The 27,729-nt window shown below is 39.9% G+C and overlaps 1 protein-coding gene across 5 annotated transcripts in view; it reads right to left on the reverse strand.

The window, feature by feature from the left end:
- The window catches only part of ADAMTSL3 (ADAMTS like 3), a 205,567-nt gene that overhangs the window by 12,358 nt on the left and 165,480 nt on the right, over positions 1 to 27,729 (reverse strand). For all 5 annotated transcript variants that reach the window (XM_054213630.1, XM_054213629.1, XM_054213632.1 and 2 more), the window contains 8 exons: positions 24,514 to 24,643; positions 23,250 to 23,442; positions 22,389 to 22,568; positions 21,461 to 21,614; positions 16,054 to 17,134; positions 13,797 to 13,924; positions 13,337 to 13,465; positions 1,423 to 1,605 (listed from right to left, as the gene is read on the reverse strand). In XM_054213630.1, the coding sequence (XP_054069605.1) occupies positions 1,423 to 1,605; positions 13,337 to 13,465; positions 13,797 to 13,924; positions 16,054 to 17,134; positions 21,461 to 21,614; positions 22,389 to 22,568; positions 23,250 to 23,442; positions 24,514 to 24,643 (2,178 nt within the window). The remainder of the gene's footprint in view (positions 1 to 1,422; positions 1,606 to 13,336; positions 13,466 to 13,796; positions 13,925 to 16,053; positions 17,135 to 21,460; positions 21,615 to 22,388; positions 22,569 to 23,249; positions 23,443 to 24,513; positions 24,644 to 27,729) is intronic.

Here is a 27,729-nt window from a genome sequence, read left to right on the forward strand (position 1 = left end):
GCCACTTAGTCAACATTTCTGTTTTAATGAAAGTGCATAACATCTATGATTCTCCTTCCAGAACGGTTTAAATCTTTTGTTGTATTCTAACTTCCGTGGGTCATTTTACATTGGTTCAACATTTTTCCTTAGTGCGCAACGTCTGTACAAAGCCTCCCGCTTGTCTGCGTAAACACTGGGACAAAAAAGTCTCCGCAGGACCACAGTGAGGCCAGTCCCAGGCAGGCAAAAGGCTTGTTGCCTTGTTGGTCCTTAGGAGCTTCTATTCGAAAGGCTACACAGATTTTGCACTGCTGATGGACTGCCCCAGGTCAGGCAGTAATTGCCGCAGTGAAGTCCGAAAGGCTGACATGATGTTGCTCTAGACAACATCAAGTCAGTGCAATCTGCAAGTCCTGCCACCAGAAGTCCTCCCTGTGCGGTTCTGCACAGACAAAAACAATTGCAGAACCTGGCCCTCTCCTACCCACTCAAGACTTATTGAAACTAATGCCACATGACCAGGAATAGAAATGAAGTTCAGACTCCTGTGAGCAACCTTCCCAGTCACGTCATTATAATAATATTCCTCTCTGGAACATCTGAAGTTTTGATGTACTCCAGGAAAATTGAAACCAAGAAGGGAGCTTCAGTCTACACTCCTCCTCACAGACTCCTATTATGTCTTTGGTACGTCTTCCTTGATCTTCCAGATTCAAACATCTATAACCTGCCCTACACATGTGCCTGAGCGAGCAAGCAAGCTTTGTAGCAGGATTGGCCACGTATAACTGTGTTGTACTTCATACAGCAAAATGGTGAGGGAGTTAATCTCTAGAGCTGAATAATCCATTTATTGGAGCTATTTTGCAAGGCATGATTGTATTATACAGCATTACATTATTAATCTACTTACAATACAGTCATTTAAATTGAGTTTTTCTTTACGTTTTCTATTGTGAGAGTTAGCAGGTCATATTAAGAATTTTTTTGTTTTCCATGTCCCTATGTTTTACTGGCCTCTATAATTAAAGAAAAAAACCAAAACCCCAAACCAGCTTTTGCTTTCATTTCACAGCATTTCCCCGCAGATGTTCTGAATAAATCGAGCCTGCCCTGTTTCCCTAGATAAAAGCACTGGAAACAACGTAATATGACAGTGGGTTTTCTAATGTGTCTGCTAGTTTAAGGGATGATATTTGTTGCCTGGAAGCAAGAAGATGGAACAACTGTTGAAGAAGTCACAAGTCAAACCATCTGTACCTAGATCCACTATTACAGGAAACACAAAATAGAGAACAGATCCCAGGGAGTCAGATGCAATCAAAAATTCCAAGTTCCTAATAAAGTGTTAAATATCACCCCAACTATTTTATTGGTTAAACTTCATAATCGAAGCGTCTCGCTGTTGTTATCAGTAAGGAATTCCCATTTAGCACTTACCAGTTAACTGGAGAACAGACACAGCTTCAGCTTTTCCAAGAGCGTTAGTTGCTCTGCAAGTGTATGTTCCTGCATCTTCATGGGAAACATTCCTCAGAAATAAAGACCCATTCAAAACCAAGAAAGAACTGATTTGTAGAATGTCTGTCTTCTTAAACCATGTTACATTTGGTTGGGGAACACCTTTAAAATGCAAATAATTAAAACATTCATTGTGAGCGAGAAACCGTAGGTTTTATGTTGCTGACTGCTACCATACCATCCAAGAATCGCAAGTTCATTTGCCATTTCACAGACAGCGTAAGTCAAAGTAACAACATTGCAGCAAAACAAGTACATTTTCCACTCACAACAAAATTTCTCAGTTATGAGCCCTATTAATAATTCAGCATCGCACTAAGATTAAAGGTTAAGCACTGCAGGGCAAGCTCACAGAACAGCTTCACAAACCGCTACCAGTCCTACAAAAGCAACGTGCTCATGTGTCTTGCTACCGAAAGATGTGAGACCATTAACCCCCATCAGGACCAACTGCCAAAGATCTGCACGGCATCTTTTCATTCCACCTGCATCCCAGAACATATGAAGGAAGCCACAAATATTCAATTTCTAGTTAAAAATAAAGGAAAAATAAAAAGAAATGGAGGCAAAATATTTATCTTGAAGAAAAAAGGGATATATTTATCAATTAGACTAGAATACACACGTGGCCAATTCCTGCCAAAACAAGCTCCCGAAAACGTCTCCAAATTGCTGATGTCACATATACAACTTGTAGCAATGCAGTAGGAAGGAAAAGAAACTGAAAGAGCTATTAACAACAAAATGAGGGGCTCAGTTGTTAAGCAAACTCATTTGCCGTGTTATATAAAGCCAAAGGTCTATCAGCATTCCTACTGGAACTCAGAAACCCAGTATTTGCAGATAACTTGTCATTCAAAGTTTTAATCAATGAATGACTTTGGACATTTATTTTTAATTAGTTGATTTTTCCACTGGCACAGTACCACCTCTGTGAGAGGACATCTACTCTTTCGTTTTCCTCAAACATCTGCCTTTAAGAAGATATTTTGCAAGTTGGCAAATCAGAGGTTTCATTGCTTGTGCTCCCGTTGAGCTGCTGCAGCAGAAGCGCTCTTTCAAAGCTCCAAAATCCTAGAGAAATCCCTGGGGAAGCCTGACATCCACGGCACAGTGACCGGCACCAGAGGTGCACAAAGGTGCAGGGCATAAAACAAGTCAGAGCAGTTAAACTGTCTTTCACCTGAACTCTTTTTTCCTTAAATATATTGATCAGTGCTCACTGAAGACTACCAAAACAGGTTCTGCTATAGAAGCTGACCCGACTGTGGGACATTTGGAAGTTTCAGCCATATCGAATGCTAATTCAGTCTCCTCTCTTCACAGATCATTGTGCAGTATTACTTTACAGATGATGTCTTCATGATGTGGAATAGCCTTTAGGAACAACTTTAACATTTCAATCACTGGCTTAGCACTTCCAATGCACACCTCAAGTTTTTCCTTCACTGTAATAGGAACCAGACATATTTTTTGGAACCTGCTATTTCACTGAAGGAAAAAGCTCCCCCCACCATTTTGTCTAGAAAGACAGGGGAGAGAAACACTCTTCTGCATAATCACAGATTTTATTCTAGATAATTTAGCAGCTGTTCGGTGCTTTTAAACTCATGAGATTGTGTTTTACTGAATAAAACTGCATAAAACAAAGTACAGATATGCAGAGTGCACAAGAGTCCAAAAAAACAGGCTGTTTTTCAAGTTTCCAGGAGAAGCTTTATGCCACTTCGAAAAATCCTTTTGGAATTAGGATGAGGTCTTGTTTTAAGGGTATTTTTTTCCATTTTACCCCAGCTTTCTGGCTAAAGTGTATCATTCTCAGACATATTTTTCCTTTACAGTGTACTTTCCACGGCCATTCAGACATATATACTTACTATACAGATGGGCTGAGGAGGTGTTGTGAGGATGCTGAGCTGTTTTAATCTAAGGCCTAGAGGTTTGCAGCCAGGCTACCTTCACTGGCACTAAAATCCCGCAGACCAATCAGAGCCAAAAATAAGCCAGAAGCTGCATGGTTGAGATGGAACCGAAGTCAAAAAAATTTAAGTCACATTCCACAAAACACAAAAACGCAAAAATGTTTGGAAAGGTTCAAATTTAAGCTTTTAACCTGAGCCTCTATCAAACGTCAGCCCAATATCATCCCACTATACAGTCCTCCCTCTCCTCTCACCACAGCGTTCAGAAATGTACCTCATTCCTGGGATTTAACTTAAGTAAAAATTTCTTTCTTCCAAACTTGGTTTGTATCCTAGAGTTTATCCTGAAAAATTTGCCATGTCTCTACTCTTCTACCCGTGTCTCATTCAGAGACATGTAGAGCCTTTTAAAACCTGGACTGGAGTTCAGCTTGCAGAAGAAATCTGCAGAATAGCTTTGCCTCTCATTTCAAGTTCAAAATTTGGTATCTGTCACACACACCTTAAACTCAATTTAAGTTATAGCAAATAATTCCTCTTTCTTCCTCCAAAGAGCTGTATGCCGTTCTCTTTGGGGGAAACAAGCAAGTAATACCACACACACACACAAGTAAATCAGACCATTTCTCAAGTGAATAATGTGAATACGCAAAGATAAATTCTAGGTCTAAGGTGCAGAAGCGTGGGCAGAGCCCTGCACAGCAGTCCAGCCACCAGCCCGACTGAAATGCACAAGGAATCCATCCAAGCAATCTTAGGGGTGCTGTCGCTTACAGATAAAGTGGGAGGAAAAATCCATGAAAAATGATCAGTTAAATACATAATGGAAAAAACAACACTATTATTCATACACGTGATTATTGCACACTGTCACTTAAAAGGAGTTTTTGTTGTCTAGATACCTTCAAGGTGCATCCCTAAACATGAGCTGTTTGAGCTGAAAATAGTAGTGGGTATAATCACAACGCTCCTGCATTGTATTTTACTCCAAACTACTAAGAAGTACGGTTTTTATCTAAGAGTTAATAATTTTTATGTGAACTGTATGCCGAGTCCCTCTGAGCTGGCCTCTTCACAATCATTTTGAGGACCCTTCAAGCTTTACATTTCATGGTTCCTTTTCTTTCACCAACCTTTCTATTATGTGGAAACCAATTCACTATCTGAGAGTGAGTTTGGGAGACACTGGGCCATCTCCTTAAGAACAACTGGTATTTGCAATCAAGCTCCTTCTGTATCCTTTTTCATGGGCTTTTGGTTAGGTTGCCGTTAAGAGTATTAAGGCAAATCCTCAGCTTGAGCCCTGAGCTAAGAAAAAAGGAAGATCCCTTTCAGAGAAGAGTTCAGGGACCTTTTACAGGCTGGAGTATGGCACGAAGGGAGGAGAGGGGGCAGGAGAGGAGTGGGGGTAGGTCTCTGCACGCTCTGTAGTCAGGACACAGCTGCGTGCTAGAAATCAGCCTTTCAGGGAAACCCAAAACTGGGGAGCACAAGTGTGATAAAAAGCTCTGGGAGTTGTGCCTCCAGAGAGACGCAGTAGAGAAGCTGGCCAGAAAAAAAGGTTTATTGTGTGGTGCTATCCCATCAGCTGATAGACGCCCTATAAGTGGTTTAAAGAAATAAAGCTGGAGAAAAAGACATCCCTTACAGTCCAGCTTCTTTGCATTCTTCCGCAAAGCAGCACGTGCATTTCAAGCTCTTCAGGACAGCTTCAGTTTATCTCTATGTTCATATTGCCAGTGAAAAATCCTCTTCTGCCATAACTTTCATGAGAGATGCTGAGTTCTTTTGCACGCAGTCATTTCTGAAATTCCTACGGGGAGAAACTCTTACTGTTGGAGGATACTAAAAAAAAACCCTATTTTTAGGTGTGCATTTACCTTTTTAATAGTGTCTGTGCTTAACAGTGCTTTGCATAAAACTTTTTCTCATAACCTAGCCCAGCCCTAGCATGCAGCCACCATTTATACAATTCAGGTGAAAAAGCTTCCATCATGCAGAAGGTCAATGCTTTCCCTTTAGAAATCAGATTCCATATTTACTACTCCTGAGATAAGATTTTCCTTCCCGGCTGGTATGCAGCACCACATGCCGAGTTAAGTCTCATCTATCGGCTCTTGTGAGAAAGAAGGCAAAGTATACAACTCCCACATTCCTCTTGTGACAAGACTCCTACAGTAGCACTGTGAAACGGACCCATTTTCCTACACAGAAACTGCAGGACAGAGTTCAAGCATACCATCAAAATGCTAGAAAAGCTCTTTTTTTTCTAGGCAAATAGGTAAGGCCTAAAATCTGTGCTTTACCCTTTAGTATTCATGTAAATAAAACTTTAAAAGTTTTAAGTAATATTTTCTTATCCAAGCAGAAACTAAACTAAACCAAAAATTAGCCAAACATGACGTGTTGCTATTTTCTTTTTTTCCTTAAAGGAGCTGAAATTATACTTAAGCTTTGGGACATATCTGCAGGACTTCATGGAGGAGTTCGTCCCATGCACAAGGTTGAATTTGACTGCAGATGCTTGGTTCTCCTTTACATAAAGGTTGATTTACATAGGGACTTTACATGGATAAAAATAACATTCACACGGTCTTCAAGAGCCTCTTCCATTACAGAATTGTAGGGAGAAGACTATTAACAGAGATGCTTAAAAGCAAATTACATTGAATTTTTAAAATATTACCTCCTCACTGCTATAATTTTCTGCCCTCTGTTTGGACTTAAAGAAATTTCTACTGTTGTTGTTTATCCTTTCCTGGACAGTTTTAAAATGTGCCTTTCCTTTCACCTAACTGTCGAAATTTAACCCATCTACATAAGCTTCTTCTACGGAACGGCTGCCTTTCTGTATCCATCTATTATCCGTACCTAAGACACAAAATCATTCTGGGAATAATTTCCTAGACCTTCTCTTCAGGAAAAAAAGTAAATCTTCCAGTTTGTAATCCTGGAAGGAAGTCATTCCCTATTTATATCCAAGAAAATATTACTTTCAAGCTGAAGAATTCCTGGTTTGATCCCCAGCCAGTACAAAAAGGGGAAGAGGTAAGAGATGGCCTGTAGCCACCTTTCTTTCCTTTATACCCCACCTCCACACAGATGCAGCTGAGGATGAGCCCAAAGGTATCGACTCACCCAAAGTGCCAAAGGTTCAGAATCCCCGAGTGCAATTTAGATCCCAGTGATTCAAATGGGAGATCCATCACTGACATCAGCTAGTAGCAGAATCAATCAATCAAATCCCATGGCTCCAAGTCAGGAAAGCACTTAAGCATAGGATTAAATCCATCCCCATTAGGGAATGCAATTAAACACATGCTTAAAATTAAGGATGGCTGTAATCGTCCTATATGAACAACGACATATTCCTGAACTCAGGTCTTCTTAGTCTTAGGAAAACCTTAAAAAACAGAATCTTACTCTTGGATCTAAATCCTCTGATGTTAAAAATTTCTACTATAGACCTAAGTGGCTATAAAACTTTAAAATTAGTTTAATCTTTTTTTCTGACCTCAAACACAGGTTATTTTCCACTAGCACTGGAGCAACTCTAAAATACTCAATGTTCCATGAAAAAAAAAAAAAAGTCATTTTCCACCATGATTGGCCCTGGGACAGGAAATGTTATGGAAAAAAACTCCAGCTCCGGATGGGACTGTGAAACACGTGTTTAAAAAAAAGGGAGGGGGAAAAAAAAAAAAGGAAAAGGAATCCACACTATAGGGTGCCCTTAAAATATTCAGTGTTCAAAAACAAATTTCCTCCAACCTTGAAAGCCCTATGAAATATTACACACCATAAAAATCTTGGCCTACTAACTCGTTGCTCTAAAACATTGGATATGTCTTCAGAAATTTTTCCCCCAGCTATGTAGAATCTCATAAAGTATTCTGTATTTCCCATTCAAGAGCAAGGCAGAACCGTGCTGGCGCAAATCACGTTTTGCTGCACTTTGCTAAAAGTTTACCTAAGTTTAGAGGCTAAATTCACATGTCATCTTTTAGAGGAAACGATTCTGGGTCAGTAATATACACAACGAATGTCATCTGATTATTATTTATTCTCCACTCACTAACACCTACAGTGGATTTAGTGTAACTTTCAATGTAATTTCTTTGATTGATACATCTTCATATTTTCCCCAGCAGAAGTCACAAACAGCCTTTATATTCATCTGAATTATGCTTGAGCAATCAACTTCTAGCAAACCCTAAAAAGCCTAAACCATGCTGCTACTGAAATTACCTGTATGAATCTTGCCAACTTCACCGGGAATAATAGTCTTGGACAGAGCCGGCGTAAGACGTTTTGGCATTTGGTATGATCCTCCAGCCTGCCCTCTGATACTGCCCCATTCTCTTGCAATCTTTCAAAGTTATTACCTCTGCCTCTTGCTACCAGCCATGCAACAGCCCCTCTTCCTAGGTGGTAGCAACATCTGGCGGGATTTAGATATACTTACTGACATCTGGTGACCTCCTTAGAGGGGTTCCCAAAGCAAGACCCCTTCCCATCCCACCCTTACTACCGTTCTGTTGGGTCTTGTTTAGTTCTCTGGCTGTCAGCTCAAAGAGAACTTGATCTTTTTTCCAGCTGCAGAAGTTTAAGGCTAATATTTTTCAAAATCAGGCATTTAAAATAAGGCAACTATATTTAGGTAACTAAATAAGAGGATCTGAGTTAAGCAGGAACTCAGAAACGACTGCTAGACTGAATCCTGTAGTCGACCCCCAACAAAGACTTGGTTGGTGTGCATTAGGGCAACTCAGCACTGTCATCAGAGACTGTTTTGCCCAACTGGGCGGTAATTATACTTTCACTTTGCTCAATAGCCGTGCTGTACCACCAAGGATCCAGACATTTATGGTCATAAAGTAGATATGTAGTCAGGGACTTGGAAAATATAATTTTATCAGAAATTAAAGAACTACACAGGAATTGCCATTCTTAGTCAACCTGAAGCCCACTAAACTCAGGACTTTGTGTCCAATGACGGGCACCTGGGGATATGTAGGCAAAGAGTACTAAAATCATGGCACTTATTGAGTGACCCTTCCTCAATATATCTTCCTAGCTTCCAGAATCAGAACTAGCACTTAGGCCACTGTACTTGTTTCGTCTGATATTGCTCTTCTCTCTACCTTTTCTAGCACTACTACATCCTTTTTGAGATGAGATTAGCAAGTTGCAAACAGGATTCCCCACAGCTTTAAGCAATAGCTTATTTTCTATTCTGTTTCCATTCCTCTGCTGTTAGTTTTGATTTGCCTGTATGGACACCCCCCAGGGAATGCACTGGTTTTCCCACAGAACTAACCAGCGTGACTCCACAAATCTTTCTCCTAGAGACAGTCGTTCAGGTACAGCCATGCACACGTGTCTGTATTTAAGGTTATTTGTTCTATATGTACGTTTATTCCACAAATATCAATTCTGAACATCTTTGCCCTCAGTTAGCTATTGAACCTAATTTGTGTGATCCTGCTGCAACTCTTTGCAGAGGGTGTTAGAACTGATTAGCCTTTATAAATGTTGATTTTTAACAGCTTTAGTGAACTAACTGTTCACATTCTTTTTCAGAACTTTTATGAATATGTTGAACATCACAAATCCCAGAACAGAATCTCGAGGCATCCTGCTGGTAACTTCTCTCCACTGTAAAATTTGACCGCTTGTTCCTTCCAAACATTTAATCAGGTACTAACCAATGAGCTAACCTCTTCTTTTACACTATGAGGATTTATTAAATTTTGCCTAGGAAACTTGACAGCTTTTTGCAAATTGAAGTAGGAAGTATCAAGGGAATACCCACATGTTTGTTGAGCATTCCAAGAACTCTCATAAATTTATGAAATTTTACCCTCCTCTAACACAATCCATCTTAACCCTTCCTGAGCTAGGAATTTGAAGGAAACCCGTGCTCCAATAAGGAAAGCTGAGGGAGAAACACACAGCAAAAAAAAGCAATCCTGTAGGCCATTCCGATTATTTCTTTTTCCCCCCAGGAATTCTGTAGGCTATGTCTACGTTAGCAACTGGTGGAGGGCATCGGGAATGTGCTTTTAAAGAGACATTGTTGGTACTGAGGTCCCAAAACATGTCTGATATGTGTTTGGATGAGTGTTGCTTTGGACTACTTGGAGAATCTTGCCTGGAACCTTGGACCTACTGCCCAGCAGTATTTGGAAAATAATAGTTACAGTCCAGAGGCACACCTTTCAGTTTAGTTACATCCAAAGGGATTCAGTTTTCAGGTTCCCAGACTGTTGCAAGATACAAAGCAAAGCACAATTGGGCTTTTGAAGTACATCTTTCAGCTCTTCCCACTTACGTCTGAGCAAACAAAAACTCTAGTGTAGATGCACTCATAGTAAAAAGAAGCATAAAAGATTTTCCTTTTATTACGGGAATTATAAATAGTGTCATTCCTTCCTCATAAAATAAATCTGCACTTACCCCTTCAAAACCTTTGAAACCCAATATTAATATCTTTGAGAAGAACACACATAAAAAACCGTAAAGAAACGAAGAGCCAGAATCCTGTGTATTAAACTGCTATTTTTCTTCACTGAGATGTCTTCTGAGGGGTTAAGCACAGAAGACAAAGAACAAAGTTACATTTGGAACAGTGAGGGGAAATGAAGGAACAGATGGAAAATCAAATTCTTAATTTATCTGGACCTGTTTCAAGTTCCAATACTGACAGCAAGTAGCTGGTCCATCTTTGTGAAACGTATGTGCAAAAAGATGACCCTGATTCAACAGCTTTTGTGTATTTGTCACAACTTTTTTGTCCATATGTTATTCTTAGAGAGCCCAAATATATTCATAGGAATGCAGAGTTTGGATGAGGACGGAGTTTCTACTTTTAAAAGCCTTTGTGCCAAGATATTTCAGAGATGCAACACAATATACTAAAAATTGGTTGTTTATACATTTCCCTTCTGCTCTCTCACCAGAAGGTGGCAGACAATGCACATTTTAGGCATATTTTCATTTTTTTCCCCCCTTATTTTACTTCAACTTAGAACTTTCAGGGTTTCACAATAAATGGAGTCTGACAGTTTTAGTTTATTTTAGTAATAATCACAAGACGATCTTTTCTGCAAATACAATAAATGTTATCCAAGAGCAATTTGGAGCAATCAGTATTGATATTTATACCATGTGTGTTGATTGAAAAGCTCTTGGCTGTAAGAATGGAATATGAACCTATCCAGAACGTTATGAATATCTTCTAGAATATGCTCGTGTGGGAGCTATAAAAATGAGTTCATTCTAATTAGTGGAAAAATCGTTTTGTTATAAATTAAATAGAGAAAAGAAATCGATGCTATTAGCTTCAGAAGTTTAGATAACTTTTCTTAATCTATTCTTTGATGTTTTTCTATTTATCGGGATCCGTTACTCTTTAGCACTTCAGAGCTTTTTTTCAATCCGAATGTGATGTTTGGAGTGTGCAAGACAGACTTTCAGGAGGACAAAAAGAACCAAATCAGCAACAACAAAACAAAGAAAAAAACCTGTAGTCAGCTGTCTAAGACTGCACGTAGTATTGAACTTCACGTCCTTCCCGCTAAAACCACCAAACAAGAGCTGTCCTGTGTAACATGCCCTGGTGAACCCAGAGCCCCTCAAGTGGAATATACTTCAGGCCTTGAATAATTAAAGGATGCGTTGCAGAGCCATTAGCCAGCCAGTAGCGGAAGTTGGGAAACATAGCTTCCCTTACAACGTCACCTCCTCTCTACCTTTCACAACGGTCTTTTTCAGATTGTTGGGCAGGCTGCTCCTACTTCCAGCTGAAGTTCTGCTCTATGGCACGATATTGTCACCGAAATGAACCATTAATTTACCATTTTGCATACGTGCAGAATTTTTACATGTGTTTCAGAAAGAAAAATTCATGAATAGACCTTACACTTCTAGACACAAAATGTAGAACTCAGTATGTAGACTTACCCACAGAGAAAACTAGGGTTTGAACAACTATACGGAAGTATTATAGGTTATCCAGCTTACAGAAAAAAACCTCAGAAGTCATTGCAGCCAAGAAATTTAAAAGTAATTTAAGAATTCTGCTAGTGGCATGGCACTAATTTTCTTCACAGGCACCTTATTCACTAGATGTTTCTTCTTATGGAGAACTATTTTGTGGGCTAGCAAGAGTCCAATAGATCAGATGTCACTCCAAGAAGGAGTGACACTCCAAGTGTCACTCCAAGAAGGCAAGAGTTTATGACCGTAAATCAACATGTCTGGTGAAGAGAAAAGGACACTTGCAGACTCACGTTGCCTGTTGGTAGGAACAGCACTTTCAGAGTGTATAGAAATATTAGGGGTTTTTTCCAATTCAAACTCTTGGTTGTCTGATAATTCACATGTTGTTTTATCAGCAGTCACAACAAAGTTCTCATCCTACTACACTGCAAATGGACATATTTTTGCGTCCCACCTATTAGACAAACATATTAGCATTAAGGCTGTTAAGTTCAATCTTCTAAAGTTAGTGGTTTATTACTTTTCATTAAGGAAAGGAGATCAGAAAAACTGCTTCCATCATTGCGTAAGTTTTTTCTGCTTTTAGGCTTAGTGACATTTTAAGACATTCAAGCTCTATTTTATTCACAAACAGTAATACTTACTTCCTTGGCAATGACAGGAAATAAAGCAATTAGATAAATCACTTTTTAAGTCAACACTGGTGTCTTAGCATAACTAAAGTTTGGCTCATGAATATACACATTTCTAAAGCATTTGGAAATCTACAGTCCCATGTGAAAATATTAATTTATGTTTAAATTGCTAACTGCTTACCCATCCTAACAATATTAATATTAACAGCGTGACATTAACTCTCTGCTGGATTGGAGATGTAGGTCAGTTATACATGGAGTTGCCAAACTATAGTTGGAAAATATTACTTCATCAAAGAATTAGCCTTGGTACAACAGTGAATAGCAGAGCCACATGTCCTAATATATATCAGCCTGGCGCCACTATTGTATGCAGGACTATTTGCATATATATATATGTATTTCTATCACGACTCTGGTTCAGCAGCAGCACGCGTTCTGCTATGGACTCCCCCAGCGCTACGAATGTGAACGGCACACTGCCTTCTCTGCAGTCCCTCTTTGCAATGCTCATTGTTATGAGCGCTTTCATACACCATCTTCAACACGGCACAAAAGGCTCACCTCAGCTTATTAAATATTTGGCAGAATATTGCCACTCTGAGTTAAACCCTACAATTCAAACTTGAACAGATAGTAATGATGAGATTAAAAAGAAAATATCTACCTTTCCAGCAAAGGACTAGAAAATAAAAGGACGCAGTGAACTGCATCATTAATGCACGTCGCTTCTGATTAACGTTAATGCTGCTCTACAGATGTTGAGCTTGAAAGTATCTACATGCTCTCACGGCTCAGCACATTTCTTTGTTTCCTTACTGCAGCTGCAGACTGATGGCTCTGAAAGGTAAGTTTACTTTGCTGTCAGGTTTAAAGTTCTATTAAGCTGTGGCTGGAGATTTCATTTTGGGTTTTAACAATAGTCTAGACATATGTGCATCTCAAACAGGGATAAGGGAAGTTTTCTGATGAGCAAGTCAGCTGGCCGTGCTTGCTATTGCAGCAAGATAGCCATTCACTGGTGGGCTTTAAGCTCTGTAGCAGAGCCTCAGACCCCTTCATGGAAAGAAAAGGACTTTTAAAGGAGAGTCTGTTTGAACATATACCTGTGTGTGTAAATTAAAGACAAAAGAAATAGGACTGGTGCAGGTGACACTCCTAATAAAAAATGGTGATCAGTGATTTTCTGCCTTCACTGGTAATTTCTTTCAAGAAATGAGGTAAACTTCCGATTCCAACATTACAAGGGACTTTCATGCAGTTCTTGCTTACCTTTCACGGGACATTCAACCGTAATATTTGTTCCAGTTCTCGCCACGATTGTACCTCCAACAACTGCCGAGAGACTGCTGGCTTCCAGATTTGTAACATTTAATACAGAGGACAAGATGACAGGAATCTCTTTGAAATTAAAGGGATAATCAGTTTTAAAAGCTTTATTTGTCTTTTAAACATAGATCCTGTATTTAAATTAATCACGTTTGGAACAGAATTCAGTTTGCAAAGCAGCAGCCAGAAAATACAGGTAGGATAGATACAAGCAGACTCCGTTCACACCTGCTGTGGTTTTAGAGCGACAAGGCCATCTTATTGCTACCTTATTAAATCAGGGAGAGTTTCATGGATTGCCAACAAAAGAAGCTATTTCACATTGGAGTGGGGATGGGTGCTTATATATTAAAAAAAACCACAATAAAATACAGGTCCAATTCTGTGGGTGCTACAGTCTTACCTGCACGCAATAGCAGTGATGTTTCCATATCAAACCCAAAGTCATTAACAACCAGGCATCCATATGTACCAAGTTCATTTTGAGTAGGGTTCTGAATCTGCACTTTTCCAATGGTGTCTAGGATCACCCTGCAGAATATTCAAGGAAAGCCAAGGGTTACCACCCTGGGACAAACCCAGCTGAATCTTCTTGCAAGAGTTACAGATACAGGAGCAAAACTCCTTTTTAGGAGTTCACCGTTCTAGACTGGCGCATGCAGGAACAGTTCTGCCTCCTTCTTTGGTGACAACAGGGGAGCCTTAAGGGACACACGCATGGAAGACTCTTCAGATATCCCTCTTCTACAAAGCTGTGTCCTAGTTGCAGCTTTTTGAAGGACAGCAAGTTTGCTACTACAAACCAGAATCCCTCAGGAACAACAGCATGAATAAATCAGACTACCACAATTAAAAGTATTAGGCTTGGCAAGAAATCCATCTCTCCAGAGCACGCTTGGTTTTCAGCAGGGCTGGGAAATTCACAAATGTATGGCCTAATCTGACTTCCAAATTACTGTAGGTTTGTTATGTTGTTTTGTGGGTTTTTTTGGTTTTTGTTTTTTAAATATTATAATCATTAAAGCGAAAGTCTTCCACCAAAACCCCACTGGTGTCTTGAATACCCTGCCTGCCATCTGAAGGACAAGGTATGAGAGAGTGCACCACAGGCTGGGGAAGAGCCTGAAAGCAGCAGCCTGGACTTTCCCCCCTCGTTACCTTTCTCAGCGGCAAATTACATGAATTAGGCCATACGCTCATCACATCCAAACACCCCGTAGCTCTGGCATTCTCCCACACCGAACACGCTTACAAAAGTAAGAAATACACAAAAACATATTAAAAATACTTGTGTCTCAACAAAACAAACCACCTCATGCATGGCTCAAGTACGGCCTTCTCTTACAAACCCAACAGATAAACAGCCCATTTACCTCCTCACATTCTTTTTCAGATGTAATGCTGTTAATGCCACACACATATATACATATGGATTTGTGTATAAGAAACCTTGCTGTAAAAAAATAGGAAAGAAACCCACTTTGCCAAGGTATCCCCTAAGTGCAAGAATATCAGTCTGGGCTAAAATGAAGGCAATTTATGAAAGCAGACATTAGGAACCAGAAAGATACTCATGAATAAATAAAACGCCATCATGTCCACAAAACGAAAGTATCACTTGCAACAAATTAATAGGAAGTTATGTGTATTTCACAAAATAAACATAACTGGTGGGAGCTACACGGTTCCAAAAACATTTGCACTTTTAAAAATGGCTTAGTTTTGGTGTCTTTGCTTTAATTGATAGCCCTGCAGAAGTATATTTTTCTTGGCAGTGTGGTTAATCAGTTAAGTATGTTGAGAAATATCCAAAAGCGCCTTTATCATTTCAGAATCGTTTTTTTCATTACTCAAGAGCTAGCTATAATTCCAAGAGGCTCACACACGGAGTTAATGTTAATATTATCAGGTGAGCTTCTAATTTATCAGCAACGGAGTAAAAGTATTTGCTCAGTCTTGAGCAAATATCTGAATATAACACATACTTGCTTTACTTGTTCTTCAGGTATAGTTCTCAAATGTGATGGCAACAGAGGTCCTTTATTATTTTGTATTCCACTGTCCTCAACAGAAATATCTGTACATTCTAAAGTATTGAAAAACAACCATAAAAGCTCATTCTTTCTTTTTAAACTGAAGTTAGGCAGCTACGGTTATACCTAAAGATTTACTGTGTTGAAGGACAGTGAGGGTACCAGTGATTTTTTTCCCTCCTTAAAGCAAGTAAGAACTAAGACTTATTTTCATCGATACCATGGCATAAGTTTTTAACGTGTTCCCACTGTATTTGCTATCTGAACGAATCCAAGAGGCTTCTTAATTTGAGTATAAATCTGTTCATTTTCTGATGCAGCTGAAATGATTAAGGCTGACCACAAAATAGACTTAGGACATCCAAAACACTTCACCTAGTAAAAAAAAAGTCAATCCTCCAACGTAATATCCTGGAACCGGACATACACTTGGATGTTAGTAAAGCCAAGCAACGTGACAGACACTTGAAAGTAAAAATAAATTAAATAAAAGGATGGAATGCACAGCGTTCACACTTATCTCATTTTTACAACAGTATGTTTTAATACTGCACAGCAGGGTGGATTTTTACAGTTGATAGCAACAAAATAAGTCATTCAAAAATAAAAGAGAAGATATTTACTTACTTCTCAGAGGCTTTTAATGTCTCGCCATCTTTTGTCCAAGTATATTTCACTTCACTAATACCAGCTGTTTCACACAGGAGACTGACAGCATGAGTATTCTTGGTCAGAAAAACTGCATTTCCAATTCGTACAGTTACTGTTTTGTTGAAGGAAACTCGAGGAATTTCCTTTTGCCTCATAATAACTGGAACCTTCTGGTCAAACATTAACTTATCAACAGTTTTTGTGCTGAAACGTTCAGATTCATTTGGTGATTTGCCTGTGAGTTTTGAGGCAAGTTTCTCATCCTGGGCCCCCTTCCATTTTTCAGTAGTTGGTTGCGGAGGCCTAGATAACTCAGCAACTAATTGATAAATGACCTGGGACGCCAGGTCGTCGTTGACTTCTCCAGTTTCAATGAGCTGACTCATGTTCCTCATCAGTTCTTCAAACTGCGCAGTGTCCATGCTGTAGGCGCCTTGGAGAACTGCTGCCTCCAGTCGCTTATTCCTGAATTCACGAGAGCTGAAGTCTTCTGCTGAGTTACTCCCAAAGGTTTCAAGATTTCGCAGAAATGGCTGATCGTTTACTTGCCTGTCACCCAGATAGAGTTCGTTCTTCTTACTCCACATTTGCCACATTTTGCTCATTTTATGCCATTTGGCCCCGAAGCTGTTGGCCTCATTGTGATCTGTGTTACTGGTCTCACTGGCATGTTTTCTAAGATTTGGTGGCTCTATCAATCTGTTGTCAGTACCTATGAGTTTGAGTACAAATGTTTCATGCACGGAGCCTGCAATACACCGGTACACACCAATATCAGTAGCTTCAAGACTATGTATTTTCAGCGAGCCTGACTTCGTAATGCCCAGTCTTTTCGAATTTTGTAAGTGTTGTCCATCCTTCTCCCACCGGATAAGTGATTTCTGGAACCTTCGTACAGGGCACTTAATTACAACAGATGTTTTTGGAAGTAAGTAGGCTCGGCTTCCTATGGTAAAATTAATGCGCTTCTCTTGTCTTGTTTGAATATAGACTCGGTGAATACTGACAATCTGAGGTCCATGAGCAGAATACTTTTCTGGAAGCTTTGGTTTAATCTCTGAAAGAAAACAAAGTGTTGAAAAGTATCTAATCATTGGCACTCATGCTTACAAATCTGCTTTTCACAGAATGCTTGACAGAGCTTCTCCCGATTTTGTTCAAGTCAGATTGCAACACGCTGAGCTTTTATCTGAGTCACAAAAATGCAAAAATATGAACAACATGAAACCATAACATTCCCCCGCTCCAGCCAAGAATTCTATTGCTTCTTCCCCAAATTTCCTAAAAATAAAAAGATAGCAGCAACATATACCTATAGTGAAGCAGATAGATGGTGCACACATATATAAATGTTTATATACATGTATTATATAATATATTAATTTAAAGTATATATATAAAATCCTATTATGGTCATATTTCCTACTGCTCCCTCAGAAAGGCTAGGCATGGCAAGAATGGGAAAAGCAAATAAAGAAAACTTTTGAACGCATTATCAGCTTCCCCACATTTGAGCACTGTTGAGTGCAGAATGACCTAAATAAAACAAAACCTAACCAAAAAAGTAAGGCTCCCCTTGACCGTTATTTAAATTGTTGGCTAGCCACGCTGGTTGTGTGATTGAGTCAAGCCAAATTGATAGCAACACAGGAGGCAAAAGAGACAGTCAATGAAGACACAGTACATGCGACAAGCACAGCCGTCAAGAAATCATTGGCCAAGGGTAATTTCTCTGGGTTGAAAGATGAGTTGCTCACAGTGTTGTGCCAAGAAAGCAGGGAGGGAAGAGAGAAATAAGTCAAAATTTTGAGAGGCTGAATATAGTAATCAGATGAATTGACAAAAGCAGACAGTAACAGCATAAAGCTTCATGCAGACCGGGCATGGAGACGCTGGGTATTGTGAAGTTCCTCCTGTGTTCTACTGCAGGCACTGGGATGCTGAAAGGTTTCTGGGGAGCGGCCTGAATGAATACCACCACAGGCAGGCTTTCCCAGCAGGGGCTGGATAGGCACACTGGAGGCAACACGAGAATGACTGCAATGTTTCGGATACCGCTCTGTTGACTCACTGTTGGCAACTAACTGTGCCCCGCTTTGATCAGTAGAACTACCCTTACTGAGAAAACACTAGGTAGGTGAGAAACAAAGCACTGTAGGAGGCGTGGAGCAAGGGCACGCACGCCCTGAGTTCGTTCCATGCAAGCTGAAATTGGCCAGCTGGGAAGAGTCGGGAAACACTCTGCGTTGGTGCTAGAAAACAATCCAATTGTGTTTGGTAACCCGGCCTTTTGGTATGTGACAGAGAAAAAACTCAGAGCCTGCAGAATGGGTCGGTGAGCCAGGAAACGGACACACAAATCAAAATGCTTCTCGGTGTGCCTGAATCTGAAATCATTACGACTATTCCACTTGATAGGTACATAAATAAAATGACAACTACAGTGATGGCACACAACTGATATTTGAAAAACTGCATGCCTCTTACATGCATATGCTTCAAATATGCTGTGAAGAAATAGGTGAAAAGCTAAATGCTTCAAGCATTCAATAAGTGTGTACACTATATGAACTACACCCTAGAGTGCATTCTTATGCTTATAAAACAAAATGGTTATTTTCAGTGTTTTGGGTAATGAGTTCAGACCTGTGGGGATATCATAGTTTCATAATTACACAGCTTTTAAATCAGTATTCGTTATCCAGATACACGGTTCCCTCAACCATTTCACGTGGTACAACAAATAAATTGCTTTAGGCACTCAGTTTACTAAAATTATTGAAGTAGCGTCCTGTTTTTAATAAGTTATTGGGCCCAAAATATTTATTTTTAGGGAAGGTTTCCAGTATTAAATCTTCCATTTCCAAAATCCAACTTACGGACACAGTAAGTGTAACTTTAAACACACAAATTAAAATACTTCAGGCTGTGCTCTGTTTACACTAGTTATTCCAACATGGAATTAAACCCAGTGCATACTTATAAATATGTTAACAAGTCTCATCCATTTCATTTTTTTAAAAAAAAGAAAGACCGCTAACTCTCATTAGCAGCTCAACACTAAAAGGGTGTGTATATTTTTACTGGTGACTGGTGAGCAAGGCTAGGAGTGAAACAAAGTTCAGAGTTGTGGATGGCAGGCCATATAAATATATAAGGTCATATAAATATATGAGGCCACGTAAGTATGCATTTTCTGGATCCTTAGTATCATCCAATCTTGCAGCTGCTGAGGTAACAGACTGTTTGGGAGAGGTTTGTTTCTACGAGGTACATCTTGCTTAAGGATTAGATTGTACTGGAGCCATTGGACCTCATTATCACCTGGTACAAATCCGTCTGCATCTGTGACCTGTAATGGTTCTTCTGCAGCTTAAGCTGGGCGTCAGGTCCTGGTGACCTCAGGGCTAGACTGGTGTTATTTCCTATTTCTCGGAGCCCACAGTCAGGAATGTTTCTGACTTAATAGGGCTCATTAAGTAGAAAACAGCTACGATTACTAGTCCCAGGGTAAAAGATTAAGTCTAAAAAGCCTCAGCACTGTCATGAGACAGTAAAAAAGGAGGAGCTCATCTGAACCACACAGGCATAATCTTGAGGAGGCACAGTCAGACACGCTGCTTCCAAAGGCAAGGACCTGAGAGCACGCACGCTCTGGGCTGAGTCCGCGTCACTCTGCAGCTAGCCCTCTCCCCATCCCAGGGCTGTGCTACCTTCCTGCCTTCCGTTCACTCCCCATTCAAGGCAGCCTGAACCCATGGCTGCAGGAGGAGGAGATGCCTCCTGCATGTTCCTGTGACTCCAAAGCCTGATGCTGCTGCTGCCCTGGCTCCTCCTGCAAAACCCAAAGTGGACCTATGGGTACGGACGTGTCTCAGGCCTTCTCCTGCCCTCCTGTTGCGCCACTGGGGAACTGCCAGGCAGATCCCAGCTGCAAGGGGCTCCCTTGTTCCACACGGCCGTGGAGATGAAGGGAGAAGACAGCAATTCTCTTTGAAGACTTTGATCTGCACCCATCGAGCACGCTCGCATTCCCTCTGCAGTGCCCTGTCCTGCTTTCTTGGCACCGTGGTGGAAGCTGACAACGTAACTTTAATATCAGCCTGCGCTAAGCAATTTGCAAACCAGCTACACTGCCATTCAACTATCCACAATTAATTAAATTCAGATAGATATGCAGCTCAAAATATTTTATTAAACCTTATGCCAAGGACATTCCTGAAAGTCCACAGGGCTTTATTTAAGTGGAGTTTTGAACCTCGGGATTTTGGCATGTTAATCTGAAACACAGGCCAGGAAAAGAAGTTTCATATTATGTATGAATCGGTAATTATTCTATTTCTTATTTTGTTTTGTGAATAATTTTTACAGCAAAACTTCAAAAATGCATAAAGTAGCTATTTCTTGACAGCACTACGAATGGGGTCAAAACATGTCTATCTCTGCGATCTGTGATCAAAACCAGGCCGTTCATGAAGGCTTTTGGGTTTCCCCCGCCTCAAAACCAAAAACTTCCCTTTTTTCCTTTCTTTTCAGCGCCATGTTCCCCAAACCTACAGACTAATGCCCTCGTTTATAAAGGTTCAGACACAAGGAACCTGCATTTAGAACAGCCCGTTCTAAATTGCTGTATGTAGTTGAACATATTCTATACCAGGAAGGTATTTCCATCGGTGTTACACGCACGCAATTAGTGCAACTACCATCAGTATCATAACCCAATTGTGCCCAAATTATACAGTTCCAAAGACAATCTTTCTGAAAAGATTTTTATAGAGACAGTAATAAAATACTGAATTTTTTGAAGACTGTCTGTACTGTCATCACTTCCTGCAAAGCTCATGAGACTGGGATTCTCGTTTCTACAAGGAAAGATAGAAATTATACCTAAAGTTATCACTGGCACAGAGTTTCAGGTTTTGAATTCCACCAAGCTAAGCAAAACGTCTGGTGTAATACAAATGTACGGTGAAAAGACAAGCCAGAACTGGATTCTTATATTTTCTAATGTCCTTTGTAATTTATGGTCAATTTACGGATTTTTTTTTTTTTATTATTTTTATTTTTTTTAAGCTGGTATAACGTAAAGGATAAAGGAAAAATCAGATCAAATGCAGGTAAGTATGAGGGTGAGTGGTATGTACCTCACTAAAGTGTATTCAAAAACTACTTCTTGCGATCGTAACCTTTATTTCCGACTGGCAGGAAAAACTTTAAAAACAATCCTGTTGTTACTGGTCTAGTAATTATGACACTCAGTTGATGCCAGATTAGTAATGCTGTGAAAGTGTAAGGAGATGAGTGAATTAACCTGTATACAGATTTTTCGTTATAAATAGGTGATTGCAAATCAGCAAGAAACTACAGAAAGCAGCATACTTACTGTTGCAGGCATTCATCTGACAAGACCTTACAAGCAGCGAAGGAGACAGACCGCTACACATTGATCCATTTAATGTGACATATTGGCCCTTTGCTGTTAGGTTTTGGCAGGCAAGTTTCCTTCTCTGGATTCCAACTCCACAGCTTACGGAGCACTGTGAAAGGAAGGATGCAGTCAAGCTAAACTTGGTGTCCCACACCACACGTGCTAATTTTAAACTAGTTTGGGGTTTGGTTTGTTTTTTTTTTTCATTTGAAAGACAGTGCACATGCTCTACTTCATGTGTACCCTTGTGTTATCCAGACATTAAACTCTCTCCACTTTTCCAGGCAATAAGAATATAAGATAGATAATTTGTTCCAGCAAGCAACTCGGGAACAATCAAAATAACATGACAGTATTTCTTTATGTCCAACCATGCTCAGAACTGAGCAACGAGATCTAGTATCGCAGAGAAACAATTCAGCACGTTCCAAACAGTCTGTGTCAAGACTCTCAACCCTCTCTCCTAGTTTGTATTGCACGAACCTTTAATTGCAGCTTTTAAATTCACTTTTATAAATCTTTTTTGAACAGGGAGTGGTGGCAAGCTCACATTAAATGGGAAAGAAGGAAGACATATTCCAGTATAATGCAAAGGTTTCCTTTTTGGAAGCCATACTATGAAATAATTGATAGCTAAACGTGTCTGGTTGGGTGCAATGTGTCATGCCTGTCTGTCAGCAACTCAAACTCAGCTCAGGAAGAGGGATGTGATCAGTCTGGTTGTAGGCAGGGATGCACAGCAGCCGTATGCACAGTTTTGTCCGGGTACATGCCTCGCGAAACCTTCAGCTGCCCTGTGAATTTATCGCTCCAAACATTTTATTCACCTGAGCAGAAATCTTTAGGGCTCATGTTGCAATCACCCATGTTGGGGGCTGCTTACCTTGGACCATTCTCCTACAACTAGTTGAGGAGGACAATCAACTTTTGCACATGGTTTACTAGTTGGCAGCTTAGGTCCCTGGCAGGTGTCATCAGAGTGTTTCAGGAAACTTCCATCCGTCAACAGCTGCTTACAGTACACTTTGCGAGTCTGAACCCCTCCTCCACAAGTACGTGAACACTAAGGAGAAGAAGAGAACATAACATGTACACCTGCGTGGACATCTGTGCTCACCCATCACATTGTTATTGTACGCAAACACTGTAAGCGCCCCCCTCATAATTATGCTCTCTTGAAAAATGCCGTTTACTTTCAATTAAAAAAGCAAGCAGCATGTAGAAAATTCTTCTTTTAAAAATGTTTAACTAATACATTAGAGGTGATGAGAACCTGACTACTAAGTTAAAAAGTCACAGCACCTGAATGCAATCGAGCAGCAGAAATCTTAAAGAAAAACATGCATCTTGCACGTAGATCTGGCAGATCTGCCTATGCCCCACATCAGTTAATGCACCTGGTGGGAGTTTAGGGAACTTTGTCCTTGAGACAAAAAAAACCCCAAAACAACAAAGCAATGTCTCCAAAAGTAGGTTATTGCATTTGCAGAGCATAGAAAGAGAGGTGATGTCTGCAGTAAGTGTTATCCGGTCTTCTGAGACCTTAAACAGGACTTTCCACCTCATCCTGTGACTATCCGTTGGCATAGTAGTCAAAAGTAGTATTTTTGACTCTGGATTGTTCTAAGGAAATCGATTGAAACACTTAACATATCAGAGTTTAGGAGCTACCATCTGCGTTATTCCAGCTAAAGAATTTCAAGTCCGTCTCCACATTTAAACTATTTCTGTAACCTTGTCGTACCTGTTGCCATTCCTCAACGTGCCAAACAGGGGGACAATCAATCTGGTTACAAGCTTGTAAAGAATGAGGCTTTTTGTCCTTGCACTCTTCAGCAGCCACAGCGGATCCTCCCGGCTGCTGGCAGTACACATCTCTCGTCTGTATCCCAACCCCACACGTAGCCGAGCAGCGTCTCCAGGGGCCGCTTTGCCACCTGTTCCAGCAACACAGCCAAAAACCCACATTTTAGCAACTCGCCTCAGATTGTGGAAGGAGCAATCATACCCAAACACACCCTAGCAAGAAAAAAGATAAATAACTGAAGGCACAGTTATTGATAGGTGGCTAAAACATCCCTTCCGTTTGGCTGTAATGCAAAATTATAAACTAGATTTATAAACCTGCAGGTAACAAGGAAAAGCAGAGGTTATTCACAATAAAGTAATAAAGAGTCATTTCCAGACAAATTCAGCGCCAGCATTTACCTTCAGAATGCTCCTCATAAAAAACCAGCCTGTTGGCAACCTGCTGACGTTTACATTTATAAATATAAATATGTAAATAGACCTTTCTTACATTTACAAAACTTCCTTTAAATGTGTATATGTTTTCTATAAAACATCCTGTTCTTGTTAACTTCGTCCCTACACTTTGCAAGAGGAGGTTTCTGCAAACACGTAGAAGCAGTGTGCAAAGGATGAGGGGATTCAGAGATCAAAAGCGGGTAAAGAAGGCAGCACACGTCAAAATTTCACATATGGCCCTTTCAAGTGACCAAATTTACTGGGTTTTCTTGGATTTGGACCGGGTTTATTCTTTTCCCAGAATCTTCAAATAAACATAAGAAACCATAAGGACTATGTGGGGCTACTAAAGAAGTATGAAATTAAAATAACTTTAAATCATAATTTCACTTTTTTTTTCATTCGGTAAGGGTAGAAAGTAAATATCCTCTGGGTTTTTTTGTGAAATTACCCTAAAATTTTCCTTGAACTACTAGACGAGTTAAGGCTGTTTTTCCAACTCTGGCAAACATCTTCACAGAAGAGATTTATTTCAGAAAATGTTCCCTATTTTATTAGTGAGATGCGAAGAGTGGAAAAGGAGTGAACGAGACTAAAAAAAATCCCAACGCCACAACCTTGTTAAAGACAGAAGTAATGAAATTTCATCCCAAGGCAAGACCACAGTCCTGCAATCTGAACCCTTTCTGAGAAAGCCACTGTTTGTTTAAGTCATATTAACCATTTCTTTGCCAGAGTTTGATTTCACTATTCCAGCGTACCTCGGGGGGCAGAGCTTCGTATTGCAAGTACGAGTCATTGGTGGTGGTCTCTTGGAACTGTCACACAGGGTTTCATTGACAGCTTGTTTTGTCTCTACATGCAGACACATTGCAATGGCTTCTTGTGTTCCTGGATTAAAAAAGGAAAACACTCATGAAACACTGAGGATGGGAGAGATTTCTGTAAAGCCTACTCTTGAATAACACTCCGTAAAAAAGCTGCAAACACTGAACTAGATAGCAGGCTTAAAAGCAACATCTCAAGTCCAAAGGAACACAAAGATAGATTATATATTTCATGCTCAAAAGACGTTTGTGAATTACATCGAGCACTCCTGTGATATTTAAAAGGCTTGGTTTGACATTCTACCTCTCTGAAAACCAACAGAAAATAGGCTTCTCTGTCCACCATCAGATGCTACATCTGCCTGGTTCTGTAACGGTCCCGAGCCAACTACTGGCTTCATTGCCAAAATCAGGGTAAAAGTGATTCCGTCTCACTTAGCTTGACTTTAAGGAGCTAAAGATCTGCAAAAAATGTGGTAAAAAAAAAAAAAATGCAGAAAACTTGCAAAACATAGAACCTTTCTCACAGGGGCTAAGAGGTGCAACAGTTTTGCTGAAAGCAGCAAATCTGACCCAGCCTAGAGCTTTCCTCACTCGTGACCATTCTTGGCACCTCTGATCTGCAGCTCTTGCTACCTGGATCTTATTACTAAAGCAAGAACGATTATTAATACTCAAATTTCTATGAGTCAAAATGAAACATAAGTTTGCTTTAGAACAAGTCAGCTTAGCAAATACACATCTCGTGAACTACTTTTGTTTTTAAACCTATGTAATTATCCAATTTTATATATCGTATTTTTCAGTCTGAAAGCCTTGCTCAATTTCAAAGCCCACTCGCGTGCACATGGAAGACAAGATGGTCTGTGATGTACTTGGGGGATCCTGTGTATTTGGGATGCTCTATAGAAGCAATGCTGATGATCATAATTCTGTAGAACAAAAAAACACTGAAATAATAAAAGACCTATTTTGTTGCTCCCAGGTGAAAATGGCTTTTGAAGAGTCACAGTTTAAAGAATTTAAATCCATTTCCTTCCTATGTTTCACTTATCTCATGTGATTTTTTAAGGGTATGAGCTTGCTTTCAGCAGCTGGTTATATTTCTTTTATTAGAACCAAATTCCAAGGTTTCAAAGGGAGTTGCATTTTTAACTAGAAACCTATCACCTGTATCACCTATGACACTACTTCAAAACATCACCACTATTGTTACGCAAAGACTACTACAACTATTACTATTTCTGTGCCAACTGTGCACGACGACCGGTTTCTTGGCACTGTTGATCACTAGCCATTCTGATTTCAGTGGGCTCGATGAAATATCCTACATTGAAAGCTTCCTCTCCATGCCAGTGGTCCATATTTCTCTCTTTTTTACACCACATTCATGAGCACTGTCAATCTTTTCATAACCAAAGCAGCTCCTTCCATCTACAAACAATTCTGACGTAGCTCAGCGTATCAGCCAGCCCAGGCCGCAATCCCTCTTTGCGACACCTGAACCAGTCCAGCTCTTTCAGACACTTCAGCAGGAGCAGACCAGCAGCAATTTTCACAATAACGTAGATTCCAGTTTCTTTCAGGCTCTCTGGTACACCTCTAGGTCTCCTCTGGGACTCGTTTTCAGTTCAGAAAGCCCTCCCTTATCTAAATGTTTTGACTACATCTACAAAGTGATGAATTTTTATAGAACAGAAGACCTGACCTTAAATATGATTGACAACCTATTCGGTTCTCTTATATCAAAGTATTGATAATTACATTAACATAGAACACACACATTGAGTAAAATGTATTTCGCTAGCAGGGCTGAGGAGAAACCTTTAACAGTGAGTACCGTTACTATAATGCAGACATTAAAATGCCCAAAAAAAGACCAGTAAATAAACATGGTTTCTAGAACTCTACTATTTCATTCCAGACTGACAACCAAGGGAATCAAACGTGTTCTGTCCAATTGATCCCCACCTGTTTGTTTACCAGGAGCACCTTCCCTGTCCCCTCACGTAGGAAAGGCACATACAGGAGAAATAAAGATTTAGAAATTGTGTTCTGGCAGAAACAGAACGACATCACCGGACAAGCAATCAAGCACGTATCGAGCACCTATATAACCTCTATTTTAGGTCAAAATCTACCCTATGCTACCAGCCTCTAGTTTCACTGGTCTCACTGTGTTCCTGTGGGAAAACCACGCTCAGAGGTGACGCTGCTCTGGAACAGGTTGCGATAAGTCATATCTTCTTAATATCTCACACAAAGGAGGGGAACGAAATGAGATTCCTTTCAGACCATCTCAGTCGGCAATAATCCCATGGGAACTTTTTATCTTGCTGTTATAAAAACTAAATTGGCCAGCCAGATGAACAAAAGGCATGTCATACCAGGTGATGGTTTTTGACTGCAACTTGCCACCTGGAGTTCATTAAACCACTTCTGCCCTGCGGCATGACCTACCTAGCTTTAATTGTGTTACCAGAAGAGAATGTTGATACGCGGTGTATCTTTCAACTGACTTAACTAGAGGGCACAAACTGCAGCAGTGATTTCTCCCTGCAGGGGCCTTATTGAAAGAAAAAACGGCACCAAAACAGATACTGAAGAGTTGGTAAAACCATACCACGCACCCCCTTCCTGTCCCTTGGTTCTCAGTTTAAGGACTCCATTCAATAAATAACTACACTTAATTGACGCAGCATTTGCTTGAACTTAACTGTCAAAATGTCTTGACAATTAATGAGAGTTCTCACCCCAAACTATAATTTTACATTAGTTGGGAACTTCAATCACTGATAAATTTCTTATTCTATGTTGACTGGAAAATGGAAAAATCTATTATTCAAACAAGCAAAGTTTTATATGTATGACTTTCTTGGCTTATACTATAAACATAGAAGATAATTTAACTAAAACATTATGTATGCAGCAGGGAGCATTAAGTATTTTTACAGTAATCCGATGCACTATTGTAGTAATTACCCTACTATTCGGTGAAATAGAATATTTTCTATTTTAACCCAGCATTCAAACCACATACATTTACATTCTTTTACAAGCTTTGCTGTGCAGTGAAACGCACAGTGCAGAAAGCTACATTAAAAGATCAGAATGCTTGAAAAAAGCCCAAGCTTTTTGTTTCTGCCTTTT

The sequence above is a fragment of the Rissa tridactyla genome, chromosome 9 (assembly GCF_028500815.1).
Source record: "Rissa tridactyla isolate bRisTri1 chromosome 9, bRisTri1.patW.cur.20221130, whole genome shotgun sequence".
In the NCBI taxonomy this organism is placed as follows: domain Eukaryota; kingdom Metazoa; phylum Chordata; class Aves; order Charadriiformes; family Laridae; genus Rissa; species Rissa tridactyla.